This window comes from Schistocerca cancellata, chromosome 5 (assembly GCF_023864275.1).
Source record: "Schistocerca cancellata isolate TAMUIC-IGC-003103 chromosome 5, iqSchCanc2.1, whole genome shotgun sequence".
In the NCBI taxonomy this organism is placed as follows: domain Eukaryota; kingdom Metazoa; phylum Arthropoda; class Insecta; order Orthoptera; family Acrididae; genus Schistocerca; species Schistocerca cancellata.
This window is the reverse complement of record NC_064630.1, coordinates 322,224,818-322,250,882: the sequence shown is the minus strand read 5'-3', so window position 1 is coordinate 322,250,882 and position 26,065 is coordinate 322,224,818. Positions and strand designations below refer to the sequence as shown.

General features: G+C 38.1%; 1 protein-coding gene across 1 annotated transcript in view; it reads right to left on the bottom strand.

Annotated features, from left to right (window-relative positions):
- The window catches only part of LOC126188991 (staphylococcal nuclease domain-containing protein 1), an 89,907-nt gene that overhangs the window by 48,855 nt on the left and 14,987 nt on the right, over positions 1-26,065 (bottom strand). Inside the window, exons 5-9 of the mRNA XM_049930786.1 lie at positions 24,882-25,052; positions 22,718-22,885; positions 22,125-22,289; positions 21,917-22,041; positions 21,573-21,779 (exon numbers count right to left, since the gene is read on the bottom strand). Of these exons, the coding sequence (XP_049786743.1) occupies positions 21,573-21,779; positions 21,917-22,041; positions 22,125-22,289; positions 22,718-22,885; positions 24,882-25,052 (836 nt within the window). The remainder of the gene's footprint in view (positions 1-21,572; positions 21,780-21,916; positions 22,042-22,124; positions 22,290-22,717; positions 22,886-24,881; positions 25,053-26,065) is intronic.

Genomic DNA, 26,065 nt, shown 5'->3' with positions numbered 1-26,065 from the left:
ATCAAACTAGTTTGGACTGAAAACCACAACAACAACACCAACAACAACATGCGAAAAGTAAAAGTTTTACTGAAAAATTAACTACAGACATGAATTTAGCTATTATTCATCTACATAAAACATTACTTAAATTGATTAAGGCCAGAGAACTTTCATAATGTGAAAGAGACACAGTGCCACATTATTCCTATTGGTATTGAGTCGTGTGCATGACATGCCACTGCCATGTATCTGCTGCGCTGTGCATCATGTCACTTGTCACATTACTTCGGTGGGCCAGTCTTCTCTTAATCTTCCTAGAAGGGAAGTCGTCTGGACGTATCGGGCAGGCTCAAGGCTGAGTGACCTCTCAAGGTCAACCAGTGTTTCCAACATCCACTGCAGAGAAACTTAAAAGTCCTTATTGGAAGCAGCATCTTACAGTAGCTTTTTAAGTGGGGGCATGAAATGGCCAATGAATATGCCTACAGTCAGCTCAATTCAGACTTACTCATTGCAGTGTTGAAGATTGACGAGAAGAGATTCCTACACATGCGATCAAATTTTTAAAACCACCAACAGAGTAGCGTAGGGTTGGGTCCCTAGGAACTACACACTGTCATTCACTCTAGTGAGCCCATGTTTGCAAGCAATTGACAATAACTTGTAGTGATTCACTACAACCTTAACAATAGCATTAAATTACAGAGGAGCACCATGGCATTTCAGTTAAGTTATCTGACTGGGAAAATAAAGTTGGAGTTTGAGCACTGCTGGGTGCTTAGGTTTTTTTATGGATTTGACTAATCTTTTTTCAATTAATATGTATAAATTTTTTAAAAAGTTTCTAAACATTTGCTGCATCATTTTAATTGTCATTAACTATCTTACGTGTTCTCATTCCATTCATTCTTTTTTTGTTTGGAATCTGTCCATGTGATTTCAATTATATTTATGCTTCTACGTAAATTTAATTTCTGTCTTTTCATTATGTCAGTGTACAAATTATTGCAAATGTTACTTCTGTTACTCATTTTCCTTGAACTGAATTTAGTTTTATTTGTTAACCTTACTTTGTTTAAAGAATTACAAACAAAAATATATTTATATCATTTAACTAAATAAAAATAATGGTCAAAATCTTTTTGTAAATGGCAGTACCTCTTGGGTCTTGACCCAAAACCTTCACCATGCCTGCTGAATAAATTAACCCTTCTGCTAGAGTAATGTACTGAGATCCTGATGTTATTTTTAAGGCTCCAGAGGATCATAAGAAATTCTGAAATTCCTTTTAATCAATTAGGGGCCTTCAGACTGAATGGCAGGGTGTTATGCTTGGGGCCATAAACTACACAATTGTGTAGGTGGTTTCAACAAGTTGATACCACCACTGGTGGTCCTTGTGATAGTATAATCCATATGGTGTCCCTGGACAAAGTAGTGGAATTTTGTTTAGGTACTGTCCTGTTTTCCTCAATAAGTTGTAATGTAACTAAATTTTCATGCACACTGCTGCCCCCCCCCCCCCCCAAGTGGCGTAAAGATATGTAACAATATTTGCGGAGGTTAGTTGGTACTCACCATATAGCGGAGATGCTGAGTCGCAGACAGGCACAACAAAAAGACTGTCAGAAAATGAACTTCCAGCCCAAAAAAACCTTCGTCAGAGATAGAATGTAAACAAACAAACAAACACACACACACACACACACACACACACACACACACACACACACACACACACACAGCAGTCTATGGCTGCTGAGGCCACTTCAGTCACGTGAATGCAAGTTGCATTTTTGCGCATGCGCCGTGTGTGCGCGTGCGTGTGCATGTGTGCGTGGGGGGCTGGGGCCACGTGTGCGCACTTCTGACTCCGATGAAGGTCCTGTTGGCCGAAAGCTCATTTTCTGATAGTCCTTTTGCTGCGCCTATCTGTGACTCAGTAGCTCTGCTATATGGTGAGTAGCAACTATCCTTTACATAATATTGTTACATTCCATCCTGGATTTTACATTGATCAAGATATATATTTCTTTTAAATTTTCAGTAGAGTTTATACATGTTATTATTTTAGGAAATTATTACAAAGTGTATTTTTTTTTTTTGTCTCACACGGAACAAGTGCAGATCTGAGCAACACAGAAGTGTATATTTCACAACGAGTGGACAATTGCTGTGATGGTCAGAGTGACAATGGTAAGCAATGACCAGTGATCATGAAAAAAAAACCACTGCTTTGTTCAAAGGCCCTGGGCCAGTTTTAACCGAAAAACAAAAAGATTAAACCCTTCATATTTAACTTTGGAAATGTTTACTCTGTATGCTATACTTCATAACAAAAGGTCGTCTGTTAGACCATAAAGTTGTGCATATGAGAAACTTCTAATAATTGTGATGTTAGATTACTTTGAAGAGAGGAAATATTTTGTTGGTGGAGTGTTAATATAAACTACACCTACCTGAAAAGTTTATATGAAAAACAGTTATCCTATCTTAATTGAAGCTTTAAGGAAGGTTTCATGAACTGAAAAGTCTCACATGATTACAAGAAATCAAGCTGTCAACAATTACATTGTTATATGATCAGATTTGACTTACGCAAGAATTACTAACTTTTGAGACATTAAAAGATTGCTTAACTAAAAGACAAAGCTATAAATAAAAATGTGAATTTCACCAACATTTAGTGAAAGGAAATTTCTGTATTTCATGATATTCTGTTTTTTAGTCATTTGTTGTATCTTTAGTTGATATTGCAATTAAAACAATCAATATATTCTGATGCTATCTTACATCATCCAAAGGCAAAAATGATCTGAATACTAACTATAAAACATTCCCAAAAAGAACTTGCATACGAAATGAAATTGTACTGATATACAACATCTCAATAAACACATATTCAAAAGAATTGTGTGTTTATGGTGCAGCTGCCCATGGTTGTATAAATGAAAGCGTATCATGGAATACTGTTGTGGATTAATGAAAATGGACTTTCCGGCAAAAAACAGAAACCCAAGAGCAGCATGCAGAGCCCTTAGCTAATTGGAGGTGGGCTGGATAAAAATGACAGACTTGGCTAGTACTAATTCATGCCAATTTCATTTGTTCGCGTGCAAATCTGAGAGATATTTTTTAATGTCTTTCCACAATGAGGTTTAACTGGATTCCAGTACTGTTTTGATTACTGATGATAGCTGCTAGTGGCCAGTTGGATACGGTGTATGAACTGCTAGTAGTTTACACTTTCCACATCAATGATAGGGTAGCTGCATCTTCCTGAAAGTAGTTTGATTTTTACACGGCTTTATTTGCTGAAACTGGAGCAGTGAGAAGTTTAACTTTGTGTCATGGGTGAAAGTGAGAGTTGCCTACCCCAATTTAAAATGATTTTACATGTGTAGCAAAGAGTATATTTAATACAGGTTCACCAAAAAATGTTGCCATTTTATCTATGTAGTAGTAAATAATGAAGTTTTTCACATTTAATAAAGACTGGACACAGCTGCAATTTTAACATCACTTTATACGCCTTGCCGTGATTTGAAATCATCACTAGAGATCTAAATCACTGTTACGAAACAGCAACAACTACACTTAATCTGTCAACTGAATGTAATCTCTATGGCTTTATGCACCTGTCTATAGCACAATGTTTAGTATGAAGTGTCAACTGTGTTGTGTATGTTTCCTTTAGTGGTATTTTTAATAGTGGAAATTGTAAGGTAAGGCTAAGATGATTGAGGGTAACCAGGGAGATTCATTACAGCAGATTCTGCATTCTATAATGTTGCAAAATGCTCAAATGGAGAACAGATTAAAGCAGGGAGAAAAAAAGACAGAAAGGAAAGGGAGGAGAAAAAGCAAGAAAGAAATACTGCAGGGGATATAAAATTGTCAAGCTCTATTTACCCAATTTGTAGGAGGGGGGGAAAAAAGCAGATTTTGAAAGGTAGCCAAGAAAATAGAAAAAGGGGGAAGGACAGCAGCGAACCTCAAGCACGAAGTGAAATCCCAAGGAACAAACCTTCACAAAATGGAGTTGAAAATAGGAACAGTAGGACAGGGTGAGGCACCTAATCAAAGAGGGACCTTGCTTATTCCAGGCAAGTGCTCTATCATCTGAGCTACCAAAGCACAAATCACGACCCGTCCCCACAGCTTCAATTCCGCTCGTACCTCGATTCCTACCATCCCAACCTTCACAGCTCTCTTGCGAGGTCCCAAGTTCGAGCCTTGGTCCGCCACACAATTTTAATGTACCAGGAAGTTTCAATTCAGACTATGTTCGGAAGCAAGCAGCTGGCCTTTTCAATCTGATAACTTCTCAAGAACTGAGCATTCACACCTGGTAGCAGTTCACAGTGAGGTCAATAATTTGTATGACAGGACTTAATGGGATGGACAGTTCATAATCTGATCAGGGAAGCAGATTTAATGGGAGGACCCAGACTATATGTAGCATGTTTTCTGTATTTCAAAAGAAATGCAGGTAACAGGTTTAGTCTACACAGTCAGGAGCATTGCTGTTTGAGTATTTGCCTGCTTTCCACCAAAACAGTAGTAGGACTTACCTACTCGCCAATGATCAGCTGTTTATTTTTTGCCGTTAGATCATTTTTATGAATCATTTTAACTTCTATTGAATTATCAGTTTTCTCATAAATTATTTAATGAGGTTATACCTAAATGGTTTTAGTTATGTAATTTAGATTTGTATGCCAAGTTTGTTTTCCTAACATTAGCTTCAAAGAGGTGTACACAAACCACCTACATGTTAACTGAATATTTAAAGCTGCGTGACATTTAGTTTTGTGGCAGTGACTGTATGCTGTTTCCACAGCTATTCTCTCATACAGGGTTGGTTACTGGAAGGATGTGGCTTTCTTCAGTTTGGAGTTGATGGACCAGTCATTCCCTAATCATCCTAAATGGCTGGTGGTCTGGACAGAAAAAATAGGCTGAAAGTTGAGTGACTTTCCCACAACAGCCTATGTTCCAACACCCATTGCAGAGGAACTTCCATCAGACATTGCAGAAAGCAGTGAGTCACATTAGCACTATAACTGAGTAGAAAATGGCAAACAAAAATGCCTGGAGCCTGCTTCTAATTTGGACTGTTTGAAAGGTTTAATTGTAAAATGACTTCAAAAAGTAATCTGGAGTTCACAAAATTGAAGAATCGCTGGCAGCCCTTGTAGGGCCCTCTGGCCTTGGGCAGGGAGGGGGGCTGTTTATTTCTGAAGTAGGTACTTCTTTGTGATCCACCAACTTACTTATTGCAGTACAGAAGACACAATAATCTAAAGAGCATTCCCAGGAATGGGAGAGCAATTCTGTTTAGGTACTTTCTTATTTTTCTTGGCGAGTGTTATGGATTAGTAAGCATGCTCCAAATATTTGTCATTTTAATTTCAATTCTGATCCTGGCAGAATTTCATCTTTCACTGCAGTCCATGTACATACTGAAATCACCCCATCACAGCATCATTAGAGGGGACAAAACAAATGGTGCAGCACTTCTGCACTTTATGAATGGGCTATGCCATTTTATTTCAGTCCCTCTAGCTGTATGCTGCATTATTGTAGTGCAGGTACTTCAAAGCGTATGAGGGCTGTGTAAATGTATTTGCAAACAATAAATTAATTGGTGTATTGCCTATTGGCTTTTGCCTCTGGCTTTTCAGCCAACATTTGTTTAAGTAGTTTTCTGACATTTCGTCAACACAAGTAACGTGTTGTTCAAGGCTTAACCTCCACTGCTGGCATCAGAAAGTTAACCTGTGATAATGTCAGCCACTCATGCTGGCGAACCTTCGAAGCATTCGCCAACATACAACTGCTGAAGATCCTGAGACCCAAGCCAACAGGGAATATGCAAACACACTCCAACAAAGCTTCAACAATTTCATAAATTAATTCTATATTTTTGTGTGACAATTAAAACTTCAATAATAATGCAACCTTTCATATGTAATATCCTTGTAATTTGGTTTGATTACAGTTTAAATCAGCAGTAGTCGTCGCTGCTGTTGTTTGTCATTATTGCTCGTAATTGTCTAGTCTCTGGAAGTGTGTTTTCCGTCAATGATTTCTTAAGAATTTTCCAAAATAAAATTCAGTCATCAGAAGCGAATATATTTTTATTATACTTTACCAGTTTCAACAAATTAATTTGTCATCTTCAGAAGTTAGCCTAGCAGCTGTCAGTATCTTCTTCATAGCAGCATAATACCATAACGTGTCCAGAAATGTACATATTTTAGGTGATTATTGTAAAAATAGATCGACAATTTACAATAATCACTTCTACCGCATTAACTCCATTATAAGATGAGGTTTTTCCCCAAATTCTTCATTCGAAAACTACGACGTCATCTTGTATTTGCATACTACACTATTGCTGCTGGGTGTCAATTTTTTACGTTGTTTAATAGTGACAGAGACCTCATTCTACATTTTTAGATGAAGCCTCACTACTGAGGTCATTTGCTGATTTATTTACAAGAATTTGGTAGGATAGCTAGACCACATGATACTCGCACTCTAATAGGTTCGAGATTTCCTGATACACTGATTCACTCTATACAGTACTGAACTTGCTCAAACAATGTTGTGACATTTGACTCTCACAGTGCTAGCACATGGGATACACGACAAACTAGGAACTAGCCACCACATTAGTCTATTACTCTGCCTAAAATTTGACAATTTTCTGAAACTCAGGAATTCATAGAATTTAATGCTATCATTTTACAAACTCTTGTATTTGAGCAGGTTTGCAATAAAAGTTTTCATACATGTATGTACATGGTATGCAAAATTTATGGTGCTTTTTAAGTAACATTGAAACGTAAACATACCCTTAAAAAAAAAGTACAAGGCACTGTAATGATTTGCCAGGGTTACAAATGAGAAATCAGTTGCTGTTCACATATATTAGAATAAGGGTAAAAACTTGCCACCTTTTTATCAGCTTTAGAACAAAAAACTGAAGTGAACCATTTTAATAACTGGTTCTTACGAGTATAAATTACAGTAGCAAGACTGGTCATGGGGAGAGTACCAACTGTCACTAGATTGCAGGGCGAGCGAAAGTGAGAATTTTACTGAATTATAACTGCATTTTTTAAATATATGTATTAGTTGGTGGTGTTATAGAAGACCTGCACAGTAGTTGCTCAAGCACAGCATTGCGGAAGGACTGGAAGGGGAACAGTGATACCGGTGATACCAGCTTGGCTGAGAGCTACGATGATTTGCAGGGAGAGGAGTAGTGAGCGGGCAGTAAATTACTGCGTGCTGCCATCCACGTGAACCTTCACCACATACTTCGGCTTTTTAGAATATCTATCATGTTTAAACTGCAGTTTGCCTGAATCCATTTGAATTAACTTTGAAACTGGACAAATGTTTCCTGCAAGAATGCTGTCAACGCTCACCATGAAGTATGATGGGAACAAAAGAGGGTGTGTCAAACTAGCTGTGTTCTCTGGTTCCACCATAGCCCTTCAGGTATCAATATATTTGGATGAAACAGAGGAATATCAATGACAACGAAGATATAAATTTCACAACTGTACTGTTAGGATGATGACTGATTATGATTAAAATCCACAAACAACAAACTCGGTAGGTAAAAAAGGGAGTGAAGATACAAATTAATGTACACTAGTCTTTTATGTTATTTCTTTTTGTATTATCAAAATGTAGACAATCAATAAAAGGCCTAATTTTAAAATTGGTATAATGGCAGATATTTAATGTCACTAAAAATGTAATTTTGATTGGTCACTGCCAGTGTTTCCAGTATCGTGCTTTGCTGTTAGGAGTGAACATTCCAGTCAGTAAGCACAGTGCTACCACTGAAGGTCAAGACTAGTTTTAGAAGATTTTATAACTGTTTCGTGCAATTGTCGTTTTTGCAATGGCTGGTTTTTGTGAATAGCATGTGGTGGTGAAATTATGAGTTTTGCTCGAAAAAAGTGGAATAGAAACTAATGCCTGAATACTGTTTGTGGAGTTCATTCTGTTGCCCCACAGGCTATTACTGGTATGCTGCCATTAATGGTAGATGGTACACAAGGCAGTTATTCTGCAACAAATTTTTCAGCCCTAATGATCTATTATGGAACAATTCGAGATACTAGGTATCCCACGTGATTGCTTGTATTAAATTTGTTTATACTAACAGACAGCTACCAAATTTGGCACAAAGTCATATGCAAGTTTTAATGCACTTTCCCACCTTATTTTGTTTTTAAGCAAACACTGTCACTTAAGTGCATACAAAAACAAAATCTGAGACAATTTACATCACAGACCATTCAAATACCAATAATAGTAGTCATCTCATTAAACAATCAAAAATCCCGGATGGAATGTAACAATATTGTTACGAGTGTGATTTCAGTTGTCTGAGACTGTAGTCGTGTGTGTGTGTGTGTGTGTGTGTGTGTGTGTGTGTGTGTGTGTGTGTGTGTGTGTGTGCGCGCGCGCGCACGCGCGCCCGCCCAAGTTTCTCAGTATAGATATGAAATTTGGAAAAGTGTCCAGTTTCATTTGCCAGTACTCAAAATTTATATCCACATTTTATAGGTTTCTGTGGCATATACTGCTTTACGCTTGACCTACCTTTGAATCAAATCATAGATTCATCCACAGCAAGATGTTCTGTTGGCAAATAATTTTTAAGAGTGTCTTGCTTAAGCTGTCGGCACACGGACCGTGCAGCCGAACGTTGAGCGTGCCGAGTTTCTGACGTCATAGCGCGGAATAGCACGTTCGGGAGTCTTTCCGAACGTGCAGAACAATATCTGGCAAGTCAGATATTCTGAGCGTACGTCTGAGTGTTGACCAATGAGAGGGCACAACGCCACCTATGTCACACGCACGCCGTCTCCCTTCAGTGCAGAGTTGTGAGGCGCCATATTGGCATTCATTTCAAGCCTATACTTATATTTGCCGTTTCTGGGCACCAGCAAATTGAGAATTACTGGAAAACCTGTTAACTGTGTGATTCGTTTCCAATAAAATAACGAGAAACATCATATTTGTGACAAAAGAATTATTGTAACTTGTGTATTACGAGAGTAGGCTATTTGAAGGCAGCGACACACTGAAGATGCACCCAAAACATATTGTTCTTTGTACAATTTGTTATAATTAAATTTCAATTAGTAATATTTCTACAATTAAGGTTTTCAGCGAGGCTTAAGATAACACGATTAAGTTCACATGGCGTGGTGTTGGTTTAGCATAGTGAGTAGCGTCACTGTCCTCTAATGAGTTGTTGGGTGGTGCGGCAGTTCGCCCCATGGCACTACCATTTTTTTTTTCCTAAAATTTGTGTTTTTATTAGGTTCTGATAGTTTATTATTAGATTAATATAAATATATACTATAATATTTGATGTTATGTAAATGTAAGATCACCTTTTTTTTGAGGGGTGACTGTTTGATTGGCTTAATCTACAAGACAGCTTGTGCTACTTGTATAAAGATATTTTGCTCCTTTTTCTTTTACGCTTTGTGATTTACATGTTGCAAAGATTCTGCTACTGAGTACGAACAGTGATCAAGTAAGACTGACCTTGGGGTTTTACTAAAATGTGGGAATGATGAAATAATGTTTCTCTTATGCGGAGAAGTATTCCAAATTTGTAATGCACTGTTTGTAATGGAACTTTTATAAGCCTGTGTCCTTATTGACTGGACACGGTACTTTCCTTTTCGTGGACAATGGAGTAAATGTAGAGCTAGCATGCGAATTTTAGGTGCGCCTGTTGAGCAAACAGTGTGATTTATGAACTAGAAGCATCCTTCAACTGCCACGGGAGTGCGTTGTGATCGTGTATACCACGTTGGGGCCCACATACTGTATGTCCGAGTCACATCGTTCCTGAGCGTTCAGCAGCACGTTGAACTTGGCACACTCAACGTCAACGTTCGACAGCACGGTCCGTGTGCTGACAGCATTAGATAGTCCGGCAGGTGGGCATATCGTCACAGTTTATCGTAACTAGACCACGGATTTTTAGGTCGTAAAAAAGTGTGTTTTAGGCACCTAAAATAGGCTCCTTCAGTAGCTCATTTAGGCTATATAAAACCTAAAATAGGCTCTAATAAAAATGATGCAGAGAAAATAAACGTAAGTTAAAATACACAGTGTTGACAGCATGAACTCTTATTAGTCATTAAAACAAGGAGAATGAATATTTACAGTTACAGAGCACAGCAATCTACACCATTAATGTTGAACATAACTCCAAATATTTTTTGAGTTCCTGCAAGACAAAGATCTCCGTAAAAAAGATGAGGCAATGGTTTAACTAATACATTCGTAGTTTCACGTATTCTGACCTTAGTTGGCTTCACAATAAATAACCAAAATCTTTTTTAGGTTTTCTAGTGAAAAACTGATGCGCTTGTCAGTCAGAATCAATTTATACACTGAAAAAGAACGTTCTACATCAACAGATGTAGAAGGGGCGTACTTCATTTTCGGCACATGTTGGACAGGAATGCTGCAGTCCGGAGTGTTGGATTTTCCACTAAGTATGTCGGCAGCTGCACACAACTCCTTCAGGCCAGTGTTCTTCTGCAAAACCGTTAGCATTTTTGCCCGTACTTTTTCCCCTACTTCACCTGGCACTGCATTAATTTTCATTTTGACTTCTTCGAGCAAAGAAATATTGTCGTAGATAGGTCTCCCTGAGCCTTCTAATTGTGAAATTATTCTTGCCATAAATGTGTAGTGGGGCCCTAATGTGAGGTAAGTCCCGTTTTAAAGAAGAATCTTTGAGTAACTCCATTGCTGCAGTTACGTATGCAGCATCCTCTGGTATATTTTCAACCACCTTCTGGACAGCTGAGAGATGCGTACTATAGTATTCTGCTGCTATCGGCCACGTACCCCAGCGGGTGACAACAGGCTCTGGCGGCAGAGGGACATCTGGAAGCTGTTCTTTGAATGCCTGTATTCTTGATGGTGCCTTAAAAAAAATGTTTCTTCACCATAGATATTACTTTATTTACTTTAGGAAATTGTAGCCTTACTTGCTCTGCTATGCAGTTGATCCCTTGCACTACGCAAGTTACGTGCTGCATCAATGGGTAGAATACTTTTAATAGTTGAAAGGCTGCTATCATATATGCAGCAGCATCGGTGACGGCCAGAAGCACCTCATTCTCATCCCCTCCGTTTGGGTATAGCACCTTAAGCCCACTGTTCACAAACTGTGCTATTGTTTGTTGGTTATTTTTTGCAAGCTGTTTTGAGTAAATCAAATGAGCCCTGGATGGAGCATCTGGATCTAGCTTGCCAATAATCAGGTTTGCAATGTAACGGCCAAGACTGTCAGTAGTTTCAGCCACAGTAATCCATATACAAGATTCTCCAACATCATCTCGGATTCTGTGCAATGCAGCATTGTAAGCTGAATCCACATAATTCTTACGTAAAGTTGACTGCAAGAATAGACTGATGGCAGTACTTTTCAAGAAAACCTCTGAAAATTTTCTGGTTTTCGAAAGAGGATGTTTGCTGCCACAAGTCCAAGACACAAATCACTGCAGAACTTTTGTTTCCCCCCTCCCGGAGGATTCACCAGTTTTATAGGTTAGAGAGTTTGCTTCAATTTTGACTTTATGTACGATTCCATCTGCATGCTGAGTTAAGTGAGTTTTCTTAACACTCGAAACCTAATACGAGAGAAAAGGGAAATGCAGTTTAGAATCGCATATAAAGAGTATTTCGTATTACTAAAGGATAGCGATAAAAAAGAATAAGTGACAGGAAAATAAGAAGTCTAAGAAAAACATCAACTAACCTCCTTGTTGCAAGCTCAGCAGAAATATTTTTCCCATCTGTTGTATAGTGCGGAAAATCTTGCAGCCACTGCCTTATATGAGTAGACTTCGAACTAGCTGTTTTCGGCATGGCATAGTATTTTCACATAGAAACTAGAATTTATTTTGCACTTAGAACGTCAGTAACACTTAACACATCGGTTGCTACACAATGTACTGATTTGTTTTCGCCTTCCCCCCCCCCCCCCCCCCCCCCCCCCCCCCCCCCCCCCCTGCGGTGCTTGGGAGCTGTAGGGGAGCCGGCCGCGGTGGCCATGTGGTTCTAGTCGCTGCAGTCCGGAACTGCAAGACTGCTACGGTCGCAGGTTCGAATCCTGCCTTGGGCATGGATGTGTGTGATATCCTTATGTTAATTAGGTTTAACTAGTTCTAAGTTCTAGGGGACTGATGACCTAAGATGTTAAGTCCCATAGTGCTCAGAGCCATTTGAAACATTTGAAGCTGTAGGGGAAGTACAGTACTCGTTGCTGGACATATGGCACCTGACAGATGGCCGCCCCTTCTGAACAGGCGAATGGCATCTACCGGTGCTTCAGATGAAAACATCTCACTACTGGCAAATTATTTTTCGAACTGGAAAATTCACGTATAATACCTTTCATGAAACGGAGTAGTTTGATAGGAATGCCTGTAGACAGCAGCGAGAAAATGCGCGAAGGGCAGTAGTTTAGCTGTAGAGGGCGTCTACGAATAACATTGTGATTTTTTAATCCGTGCTCAGCTTAAGGCCTATGAAACAGTTTCTTTGCGAAAATACACAGCTGGCCAGAATCCTACGAACGAAATATTTCCAAATATAACGTTTAGTACTCCCACGTTAGATTCTAATGTGTAACTCAAATCTTTGACCGGTTCCCATTCGCTCAGCGTAGTTAAGCACTGTCGCGGTCGGCGCGTACTTGGATGGATGACCATTCAACCGTGCCGAGTGCTGTTGGTAGTAAGGCAAGCAAAGGAATTGTAAACAGTCTCAAACAGTCTAACGACCTTCGCCTTCAACGAGACATAAAGCCGTAAGTTTGCGTCCTTTTTCTAATCTTTGAAAACACAAGAACTCTAAGTCAGATTAACAAAATAGGTACTTTTTAGGATTTTGATGCCGAAATAGGCAAAATTAGGCATCAACGTCGAAATACGCAATTTTAGGTCCTATAGAACTAACGGTATTCAGTTTAGTTGGTCATGAAACGCGTAAGTATCAACTTATATGCAAATTGGAGCTTAGGGAAAAAAATAGGTTTTAAGCTAAAGATCCGTGATCTATCTTTTACATATGATTAATAGTCATAACCTTTTCCTTCACTTTTTGGCTGCTGATCATCATCATCATCATCATCATCATCATCATCATCATCATCATCATCATCATCATCATCCACGTGTATATGGCCTAGCAACCACGAAAATCTTTTCCGAGGCATGAGAGCTGAAATGTATGAATCACGGAGAGCTGGGTCAGAAGACAAATAATCCGAAGACCAATAATTCTTACATGAAGGACATTTTTTGATCCCCGTTAATAAATTGATGGCAATAAATTTCTGTTTCAGTTGGTTTGAAACTGGTGGAACTTCCAAGTTTCTGTGTCACATATAAATTTGTTTGAAACACAAGAATATCTAGTATACCACCACCAAATAAGCAGCCAAATATTTTAATGGAGTTTGTTTTGTCACAAAGAATATTTGAACCCTATTTACGTGAAAATTCAATAGTTCCTTTTGCAAGTATTGTCTTGCACCCACTCTATATGCTCTATTAGTTCTACATTATCACACACATCATTGTCGTTGACATCACTAATGCGAACAGAGTCACTCTCAACAGAAACACTTTCACACACAATGAACTATGTTCTCATTAGGTACAGTAAGTTGTGGTTGCTGATCGATTTCATCTGATTCACTTTCAATGTCTGAAGCAATTGACTCTGGATCACTTTAAATTTCTGCTGGTACGTTCATTAGCGTATCAGTACTGAGGTCAGAACCTCTAAATTGCTTGTTTGCCGTCTGCTATCCATACTGACGATCTATAAAGAATAAAAAATCTGCTCTCAGATTTACCTATGAAGGTCTTTAACATTAGGGCATTTCTGTATCATTAACTTGTGCGGTCTTCTCTTAAATCTTGTAGTTTCGAGAAAAAGTCCATGATCTATGCAAAGATCAATTAGTCTTTGACCATTCTTGTTTTTCAGTTTATGAGCCGGCCATTTACCAACAGCAGTGCGACATTTTCTTTCTTTCACAATTTTTCCAATGAAAACTCCTAGCAAGATTTTAATATGAATGTCAGGGATGTTTGATATTAGTTGGTCCAGTTCTTCCCAAAATATTTCCCTTCCTTCCTTATCTTTCATGTTTTTGTCATTTGTTGGTGCATAGACATTAATCAGTGTGTATATTTTGTTCTGTGTTTTGATTGTTAAGGTTGCTGTTCTTGGCGAATTTGACGAGAAGTCCTCCACTGAGTATCATGAACCAGAAATCCCATTCCCAATTGCACGGCACTTTTTATTACTCTTTTTCCCCAGAGGTCCTTTGTAGAGACAGTATCCCCCAGATTCAAATGGGTCCTGACCTATGTTTCGAAGTTCCTGAAGGGCTGTTAGAATTTTGTGTTGTTTAATTATGCCTGTTAAGTGTTTCAGTTTACCAGTTTTCATTATTGAATTTATATTTAATGTTGCAAAGAAAGCAAATTTTCCAGGTTCGCTGAATTTAAGTATCTGTTTGCCTTTTGTCTATTGGGCTGCCAGGTGTTCCAACTCATCACAATCTTCTAAGCGACACCCCACCATATCCGAGTGGTGTCTTATCTTGGACCCACGATGCTGTTTATCCAAGACTGTGGATTCTTTCGTCAGAAGACTCTCCATGTTGGATTAATTGTCTGATCAATGATCAGTGTTCTGACCATTGTCAGGATTTACAATTCCAGATGTGATCTGGAAAAGTGATAAATGAAATATGTTGGGATGATGAATGATCCTTGTAGATAAATATCCTGACTATTTTTTCCCCATGTTTAAAAAGTATGAAAGTATCTCGATGTGATCATCCTCATTGATAAGTTGGAAGTATTCCATTCAGCATCTGGAATTAAGTAATCGTAAAGCTTGTAGCAAACACTATGGAATTTATATTACACTGAACTTGTTGAATGGTGCCTTACCTGCAATCAGAGCCGAAAATTTTTCCAGCAACTGCTTTCCCACTGTAGTCATCATATGGCAACCCACGAACTATAGCATCCTTGATTCTCCTTCTCTCATGCTCACTTTAATTTCACTTTGTTTTGGGAGACATTCCGAAAGATCAACAACTCACAACACTCAACAATAAACACGAAACATGATGAAGTTGGCACCAAGCTAGTGTTTTGTTACGTTTTTTGTGTCTGCATGCTACAAGCCAATGCCATCTAGTTTGAAAGTAACGTAGTACAAGATGATTGTACTTTTGACAATAAGCATAGTACGAAGTCAAATTCTTTTCAGAAATCAAGAAATACTGGTTGCCTTGATCCAAAGCTTTCAGTATGTCACATGAGAAAGTGCCAAGTTGGGTTTCACATGATTGATGTTTTCGAAGTCCATGATGGTTGGCATTGAGGTCATTCTGTTCAAGATACCTCATTATGTTTGAGCTCAGAATCTGTTCTAAGATTCTACAACAAATAGATGCCAAGGACATTGGATGTTAGTTTTGTGGATCACTTCTACTACCCTTGTTGGGGGATGGGTGTGGCCTGTGCCTTTTTCCAAGAACTGGGCATGGTGTTTTGTTCAAGGGATCTACAACAGATTATAGTTAGAAGAGGGGCTACCACAGCTGCAAATTCAGTGTAGAATCTGATGGATTCCACCGGGCCTTTGTTCAGTTTTAACTATTCAGCTGTTTCTCGACGCCACTGACACTAATACTTATTTCATTCATCTTTTCGGTGGTACAAGGATTAAAGTGGGGCAATTCTCCTGGATTTTCCTTTGTAAAGGAACATTTGAAACAGAGTTAAGCATTTCAGCTTTTGCTTTGCTCCCCTCAGTTTCTGTTCCTGTCTCATTCGCTAGGAACTGGACACTAACTTTGGAGCCACTAACAGCCTTTACATGCAACTACAATTTCTTTGGGTTCTGTGTAAGACCATTTGACAATATTTTGCAATGGCAGTCATTGGAGACATCACAATAGTCACCGACGGCATCACACACTGCTCTCTTGCCAGCCAAATGCATTTCATTCAGCAGTGTTCTATCTATAGCCTTACACTTTGTTTTACACCTATTGTGCAGTAAACTGTTTCTTTGGAAGTTTCTTTACAGTCACTGTATACTATGGAGGTTCCCTTCCAATATAAGGGGTTTCTACTATGTACGTATTTATCCACTACATATCAGCTATTCTTTTAAACTTGAGCCATAGTTCCTCTACGTGGTACTGCCCTGTGCTGATAGTTTCAAGTTCCTCATTGAGGTATGATATTGATTTTTTTATCTGGTTTCCTGAAAATATTCAGTTTTAGGTCGATTTTACATTCATAGCCCCTGTGAAAAACCCATAATGTCAATACTGAAAATTCCTCGATTTTACACATCTTCCTAGTAAGGTTTACCTTAATTCTAAGATCTTAATTGACATCTGGCTTGACTTCATCCCATTTCCTTCCTACTGACATTTTATGTGACTGAAGAAGTTATAAGAGGCACAAAAGAAACGTGGTTCACACCACAGGTGATGGAAGAGTTGGAGTATTTTAGGCCATCACAGATAATAGGGGAGACATGATAGAGGAAATGCTGACATAATCCACGATCAGTGCTGCCGACACATCCTGCAACACTGAGCTTCACCATTAAATTATAATACAACTACTGCTAGGTTGCAGCAGTAATGGAGAAACAAGACAGTCGACACCAAGTGTTCCAGACCGAGCCAATACGTGATGAAGGGGCCCATCCACCACCTCTTCTTGTGCCACTTACAACTCAGTTTCATTTTTTTGCATGAATCTCCAATGTAATGCATTCAGCAATAATCTCAATTGTCAAACTTTTAAATTCAAAAATTGAGTAATCAAGGAAATGTCCCCCATTCTGGCTAGTGGACTCTTATTGGCTGGAGACTTGTTACATCACCCAATAGACAATGCAGCCACCACACCACACTAACAAATGTAAAATAAGCCGCCTACTGGATGTTTGGAGAGGGGGAGTGACACTCTAAAAACGGGAATGCAGGTAGGGATGAAAACATCTTGTGAATTGCTGAAAATATACTTTTCATGCAGATTATGTGCTATGACAGACATCACATGGAAATAGAACAAGGGTTTTGCGACAGCACATTTTAAAGACTTTCATGTTCAAATCCGACATGATACAGTTGCAACACATACATACACTACTCATGTATGCACTTTACACCCCACATTGTAGATCGTAAAGACTGGCAGTGGTGACAGAGGGCATGAAGCAAAACTGTAGCATCGGGTGCTACAGTTTTGCTTCATGCCCTCTGTCACCACTGCCAGTCTTTACGATCTACAATGTGGGGTGTAAAGTTTTCTTTCACATTTACATTTTATACACTGTACATAAAAATCACTGACCAGACTTCTATAAATGGTTCAAATGGCGCTGAGCACTATGGGACTCAACTTCTGAGGTCATTAGTCCCCTAGAACTTAGAACTAGTTAAACCTAACTAACCTAAGGACATCACAAACATCCATGCCCGAGGCAGGATTCGAACCTGCGACCGTAGCGGTCTTGCGGTTCCAGACTGCAGCGCCTTTAACCGCACGGCCACTTCGGCCGGCAGACTTCTATAAGCTAGTAATATCAACTGAGGAAGTAAACACATTTTTTCATGTGTGTGTTTCTCTCATCAGGCTTAAAATAAAACATTATTGATGGTGGGCATATGAACTGCAGCTCTTAAGAAAAGCATTAAATAATAACAGCAATGGTGACAAAGATTGCCATTAAGCAGATCTTCACATTTATGCTTATGGTTTAACCATTTAGCTGCTCTGATGAGTTTGGTTTGATTCCACATGTTCATCAATTTTTGCTTTTTTCTGGGTGAGCACAAAAGGATGATATCCCAAAAACACGTGTTTTGAAAATATAATTTGTGGTCACAGCATGTTAGAAAAAATAGCTCGATTAGCTTGTACCCAGATATTAATTTCAATTTTTTCCATGAGTTTTTAAGTGCTGTTACACAATTTTTTTAAGAACTGATGAAATCAACCACCACACATTATTTTATAAACATTCACTTAACTACCTCCACGTAGGCAAACTGTATACAAAGGATTGCTATTTTTAATCATATGCCAATTACACGTAGTTTTGCTCGTATTTTTGGGGTTTTAACATTTTCCTCAAGTCTGAATTTTCCTTAATTTTGCATTTTCTAAGGCTGGACCATATGAAAACGTAAAATTGGGCTTCACTGTATATCTTTTTGCATGTTTTTGCTTTTTGTAGTTCGATAATCATAAAGTGTGATTTACTTGAAAACTAGCATTATTTTTTATTTTTAAAACATTAAAAAAAGGAGTCTGGCCAGAAACATTTGGAACCTACCTTCTATATCACCCTGTCACAAATATTTGGCTGTTTCAAAAGTGTTGCAATTTCTGAATTTCCGGGGTTGCAGTTATGGTGGGACCTTTTTTTTTTGGGTGCTGGAAACTTATTGGATTTCACTTCTATACTGATGTGAGAATGTTACAATGTTTCTTGTTTCCTAACATACAGTCTGCCTCATTCACTATGTAGAACCAGCAGCTGACATACCCCCTTTCACTCCCATCATACCTTAGGTAAGCATTGACGACATTGCTGCAATAATTTAGACTATTCTGTCTCCTGCAGAAATGTATGCTAATGTTGTGAATTTGTCCAATTTTGAAGTTGTTTCAAAAGGATTCAGGCAAACTGCAGTTTAAACAGCATTAAGTGTTCATAAAATTCCATACTATGTAGTACAGATTTCTGTTGGTTGGCAGCACGATGCAACCTGCTGCCTGCTCACCACTCCAATTCATACTCATCATTGTTCTCAGCAAAGCTGGGTGTCACTGTTTCCTCTCCTGAACCTTCTGTAGCACCGTGCTTGAGCAACTGTGAATCTGACTGAAATATCTTCGAGGATTTATAACACCACCAACTAATACATACATGAAAGATCGCAATCACGATCCCGTTCTATTCTCAAATTTTCACTCATCACACAATCGACTGATATTTGTTGGTACTATCTCCACAGCAGGTCCTGCCACTGTAACTTATTCTTCTGATGACAATTAGTTTAATATAATTTATTTTGTATTTTAGACATTTTATTCTGTATTAATTATCTTTCTTGTTTTATCTGAATGACACCATCATTGTCGATTGAAAGATGTTAACACTTTTACTCAGTATTCTAATACATGAACAGAAACCAAATACCTCAATTGTAACCCAATTGGTATCTCATAACAGTCTCTTGTAACCAAATAAAATAATGACTTGCATTAGGAATCAAGTAATGTTTTTTAAAGGACAACATTTTTATCTTTCAATATCACCTTTACTTGAAAAGTACCATTAATGTTTGTAAATGGTATCCAAACATGTCTGAGAACTTTTACTGCAAACCTGTTCAAATACAATAAGACTCTGTAAGATAAAAGAATTTAGTGCTATGCTCTCTTGCTTTTCACAAACTTGTCAAATTTTGAGCAGATCAAAAGACTGTAGTCTGTAATAGTGGTTATTTCACAGTTTCTCATGTATCCCATGCATTAGTGCCATGCTAGTCATATGTCACGTGATTGTTTGAGCAAAGTCATTACTGTATCCAGCTTACCAGGAAATCACGAGCACGAGTATTGTTTGTTTACCTAGCCTTACAAATTCTAGTTCACTCTGAACAACAGAAGACGGCCCTGAATTTTTCAGCTGATGAGTTTGGGAAAAAAAACTATCTAGTAATTGAGTAAATATGGTATTTTGTTCAAAATTACTTTAAACTCAACAGGAGACCCCTACCCACAGCAATCCCCTGCAGCTGCCAAACCAAACCTTCATCCCCCCCCCCAGCACAATATTTACTGCAGCACTATGCTTCAGTTTCAGACAGTGTGTTCTCATGTGGGATTGTTTATTGTGCAACAAGATTTTGCTTGTTTTCCATTTCTTACAGTTGCTCAGTTAACATTTTATCTGTTATTATTACTATTTTTTCTGATACTGGACAAAGTCTGAAGCAAGTTCATCAAACATTTAGTGGGAAAAGTTCAGGCAGCTCTTTCTTGGCAAGGGAGAAGATAGTCAGTAGTATTGGTTTGCACGTATGTGCCTACATTGTCAACAATTATTCTTGATAAAGCTCCCAAGATGTGCTTAAAATGATAAGACCATATCAAATGTTGTGCCGACAGCAATAATTTTAAAAATCTAGTACAGTTTGAGCACTCACCAACAAGATTATTAGGGAAGATACCGCCAAAGATTTGAAAAAAAATCTGTCAATCATGCACTGCACACCAGGAAAAAAAACCATGGTAGAACGGCAGTATTTTAGAAAATTCAGTAAAGGTAATGATCATTTAATAATTGTACACATGGAGTCAGATGAACATTTTGAGTGTACAGTTTATTTATATATTTATTTTACCTGTCAAAATTTGGGCCTTCACACCTTCTCTTACATCTAACCAGAATGTCTAAGTAATTGCATAATAAATTTTGAACTAACAATAACAAGGTAATTAGCAGTGGCTGAGTATGAATGAGATTACTCTGAGGATCTTAATTCTCATCGCACACTGTTGCCGTTTTCAATGTAATTGCTGCCACACTGATGTATTTTAAAATGTATTGCTATTATTCTTTCTTCCAACTGGATAGGTTTCCTCACTTCAATTAAGAGGCATATCTTTTTTAATTTTGTCAGAAATAAGTAGAAAGTTTGATCACACACTGTGATAACAGGTTAATTGTAAATTTAATGATATGTTTCTCATAACTAAACAAAAGAGGAGACACCTTCGTTTACAGATGCACGAGGGTAAGATTAAATACAGAATCTCTAATTCTCTCATGCTGGAGATCTGACAGATAATATTATGTATCCTGAAGGTTTTGTTGGCACAATATTTACAGCTAAATTCAATTAAGAACTTTCAATGATGTGAAAGTAAAGTAAAACCTCTGTGTACACTATGCTTCTCTTCCTATTACCGTTTATGTTTGTGTTTATGTTTATGTTGTTTGGCTGAGGAGACCAAACAGCAAAGTCACTGGTCTCATAGGATTAGGGAAGGAAGTTAGCTGTGCCCTTTCAAAGGAACTATCCCGGCATTTGCCTGGAGCGATTTAGGGAAATCGCGAAAAACCTAAATCAGGATGTCCGGACATGGGTTACCCTGTTTAACTAGTGTGATGTTGACTTCTTGTTTTTGTTCCAAGTCAGGCACAATTAACCAATGGCAAAAAATTGCTAAAAAAATATCTTCCCTGTAAAATTAAGTAAGTATTCCCAGCACTATTATTAAATACTTTGAATAGTCTACTCAGCAAAGGTTCATCAAACACCACAATTATTACATTTCTGTGCCAATTTTATTATTTTTTAAATTTTTTTGTAAGTCAAAAAGCACTCAATTTTGTGGAACTTATTAAAATAATGATTTCAGATAAAATTACTATCTACTTACACTCCTCCAATAGTTACTGTACAGCATATTTTTTCAGGAAAGTTGTCTCTTGCTGTTTGAATGTAATCAACAACAACATTAACCCTTTTCCCAATAAGTTTCTTCCGAAGAAATTCACGAGCTTCGAACATCCATGGGATGTCATACAGAGGACGGAAAACTTTGTTTCTCTGTTGTGGAGCATCATCTGTCTTGCCATCTGCTTGCCTGCAAGCAAACTGTCCACATTATTTCCAATGATAAATACCAGGAACTTAATCTTCATTATTTAAGATGTGATGTAAAAAAGTATTATGTTTCTATCATTAGTCAGAAAACTTAACAGTGGGGAAGGAAGAACTGACCTTGGTGGCCGAATACTGGCAAGAAACACCTTTTTAACCTTGCCATCAGGTAAACGAACATTCAAGGCATCTCCATTCATAACTTCAACTACAATTCCCGAAAACTCTTTTTCTTTTCCAGAAACCTATAAACAGATTCACAACAATTAAGATTTTATTGGCAGTGCACTGGCGTTCAGAGAAGCCACACACATTGTTCATACTGTACCTGTGGACCTGTTGCTTGGTAATCTTTCCACAAGCGTAATTTTTTTTCCTTTGCCACTTTCTCTGCTGCCCGTAACTTTTCAGCACCCGTTGTCATGAATGCCATTGACCAATCAACACAACGTGCAAAACCTTGCTTCAAGAGGACTTCAGCAATATTTCCCTTCTGCAATAAAATGAAACAGAACATCCACGTGTTTTAGAAAAGACAAATTTCATTTGTACAAAAACTCAAAAATTTGAAAACTGCACACTTATTGCATTAGTAAAAGAAACCAAGAAGTAACAACAAATTTTGAACTTGAGTTATTTAATAAGAAGTGAGATTTTGTAAGATGAAAAAATGAATATCAAACAATGGAAAATCCAGGATGGAATGTAACAATATCATGAAAAAAAGTTGCCACTCACTCACACTGGAGACGGTGAGTCGCAAATGAGCACAACAAGAGGACAGTCTTTCTGTTGTGCCTATCTGTGACTCAGCATCTCCGCTATGTGGTGAGTGCCAACTTTCCTTTTCATAATATTGAAAAAAATTAATATAACCTATTAAAAAGAAAATTGCAGGAAGAAATAAATGACTTCACACACCGGGTGAAGGATGCTGCCAACAAAGTTGTTGTTGTTGACAGATTCCAGGACAATTTCAACATCCCTCTGAAGCAACATGCTTTCCACGACAAACTTGGCCTCATCTGCATATGGTACAACTGCTGTAGGATCAGGCTTCCCATCAGCGTCCAACTTGAAACCTGGGCACTGCAAGGTACAAAAAATTTCAGATATCAAAGTAGTGGTAAAACGAGCTCAGATTTGCCACATGAAAACAGCACAGCTGCACACTCATTATTATCAAAGCAAACAAGGCAATAAACCGATACTAACACTGCTTGCTAAAAACTAATGTTAAACAAATTGTTTCCAGCTATGAAATTAGTTCACGTACATACAGGTGTTTATCAGATGTGGTACAGCAATGACTTCAAAATCTACTCTGTCACATTTCCCAAAAAAGACATAATTACATCCAATCTAATTTATTATTATAACAATTTATAATAAATACGAAATTATGGATTGGCCCAATGTAGAACTCCACAGAGCATTCATTTGCTGTCAGTCATTAATATTAAACAAAAGCCATTTCATTTTGTCATTTCGAACGTTCTCTATTTCGATAAAGCAAATCTGTTAAGTCCAACAGATTCACCAGAAAAAGGGACTCTCTTCAGTAATAAAGTCTACCATATAGACTAACAACTGATACTGAAGAAGCACTTTATTTCTTGGAACAATCAAAATATAACCTGCTGTTATATACTCTCTGGATTGAATAAAGACTGTCATGAAAATGTTACACTAATGTCTTCTTTCAATAGCTCACTAAATGTAGTTACACCAATTTGATCCAGTGACAGTAATATATAGTTCTTTGTTTACGACATTACCATCCAATAAATGAGAAAATGCAAGTCCCACGGTTTAAGAAAGTAGAATAGTATTCGTGCACTGATTAATTACAGCATGTGTCCTATGCTATTCAAAGTGATATTTATATGTGCATGCTGGCATGCAATCTCTGTCAACTGTAACACACACTTTCCAAACTGCCCAGACAGTGTTTCTAGAGGAGTTTTGAAAGTAATTACTTCTATGCCCACCATACAGCCTAGACCTGGCACCATGAGATTTCTTCCTAATAAGCAAGGAAAGCTAAGCTGCATCATCGTTTGCAGTCCACAATAAAATATAATCACTGAGTTAAGACAGTTCATTGCAACTTTTATTAATAAATCAATGTGTTTCAAGGTATGACCCTCATCTTCCGGCTGCAATGGCAGTACAAAGAAACATTTAGCAAAAGAAATAAAATATTGATGTAGTTCTTTACAATCTAGGCATGTCCTCTGGAAAAAGAAGGGTGCTCCAATATGAGGGAATACCGACTTCATCTGTTGGTTACCTATTCTCATTTTTTAATAATAAAACAATCATTCACTTCTATCATATGAAATGGCTGTCCTGTGGTAACAACACACCACAAGATGCTGGCCATTTCATACGAACAAAGCTTGTGGTTACTAAAAAAAACCTATGTGAAGAGCAAACTAACAAATTAAGTGAATATTCCCTTATATTTGATTATACCTCTCTTTCTCCACAGGACGGCCAGAGGACATGCCAAAACTGTAAACAGTAACTTTAACATCTAAGTGTGCTTTTGTTAAATGTTTGTGTGTGTTGCCACTGTAGCCTGAAAATGATATCCGTACCTCAAAAGATGTTGCTTTATTAAATAATTTATGTACCATCAAAAAATCTGACTGGTTGCAGTCTCTGAAATCTTTTGTATTTATTGTTTATAATTTCATACTTGCCCCCTTTTGCGTGCCTGTCAATGACTCAACGCTTCTACTATGAGGTGAGGGGCCTCCACTAGTCCCAAATTATTTACATTCGACCGGAACTTTGGTCAGTTACAAACAGTAGAATGAAAGCCATAACAGTACCCCTGTCACTTAAAATTATACATTTGCAACCAATGGAAAAATACAACTGGGAATGATTATTCCTCATTGGTGATGAAATGCACCTTCCTAAGATGTACTTTTTTTCTCGTCTGTATGATCACCACAATGTCCAGATTATTCAACAACAGCATTTACAAAAACTATATATACATTAATGAAATATCTAAGTTACATTTCACACCATGGGGTTTTTAATATTGCTACATATATTGAAAGATACTTACACGAATACCAGATATCATCAGCGTTATGTGATAAAAATCAGGTAACAGAAAAGCACGAACTGTTGACCCATCACGGACATGCTCAATAATGGCTTTTATTGGTTTTTGCTGAAATTTGTCCACAAAATTTCTTGGATTTTCAATTGCCCATTTGATGTCTCTTACATGTTCCTGGAATAATAAAAACCAGTAGATAACATGAGTACATGGATAAAATGTGGTACTACCTCACCAAGGGAAGTGTGTGCGCTCAGTATTGAGAACATCCTTTTAATGTGTTGCAATTTCAAGGACAAAAGATGTTGGACAGCTAGCTACTGTCATTTACAGCTCATGTTGTTCTTTTAGGTATAAAACACAGTGAGAACAAAGAGTATAGACTTCCCTGCTATATCACCTTAAATTAGTTTCTCAAAAACACTGCTTTCCAGGCACACCCCTTAATCAGGTAGAGCTATAACTGTTCACTCATGCAGACTTAAATATAATAGCATAAAATGGTATTTAACAATGTTATGAAAAGGGAAGCTGCTACTCACCACATAGCGGAGATGATGAGTCGCAAATAGGCACAACAATAAGACTGTCTCAAATAAAGCTCAGCCACCTGTGGTGGTCACATCTGCAGTCACGAGTGGTCCCTCTCGAAATATAGCGAGGGTCTCACTGAAGCCTCCACAGACTGTAATTATCCTCCCAATCTTGTACAAAAAAATCTCCCGTGGTTTATCTTTCAAGTCTCCCACCATCTCCCAAAGTCCCACTGTCTGGCCATAGAGGAGCATTCGCCTCGCAACTCAGCACCACCCAGGACTAAAGCAACTGAATTACTTTCTCCACAAGGGTTTTGACTAACTCATCGTGCCCTGAAATGAGAAGTTTCCTGCATTATCCTTTCCGCCCCTCCCAAAGTGGTATTCCCCTGTCCACCAAAACTACACAATATACTCATCCATCCATACACTGCCCCTGCTCCCAAACTCTTATCTCATGGCTCACACCCCTGTAACAGACCTACATGCAAAAACAGTCCCATACATACCACCACCACCACCACCAATCTAGTCACAAATGTCACCTAACCCATTGAAGGCAGGGCTACACGTAAAACCAGTCACGTATTCTACAACCTAAGCTGCAACCGCTGTGCTGCATTCTATGTGGGCATGACAACCAACAAGTTG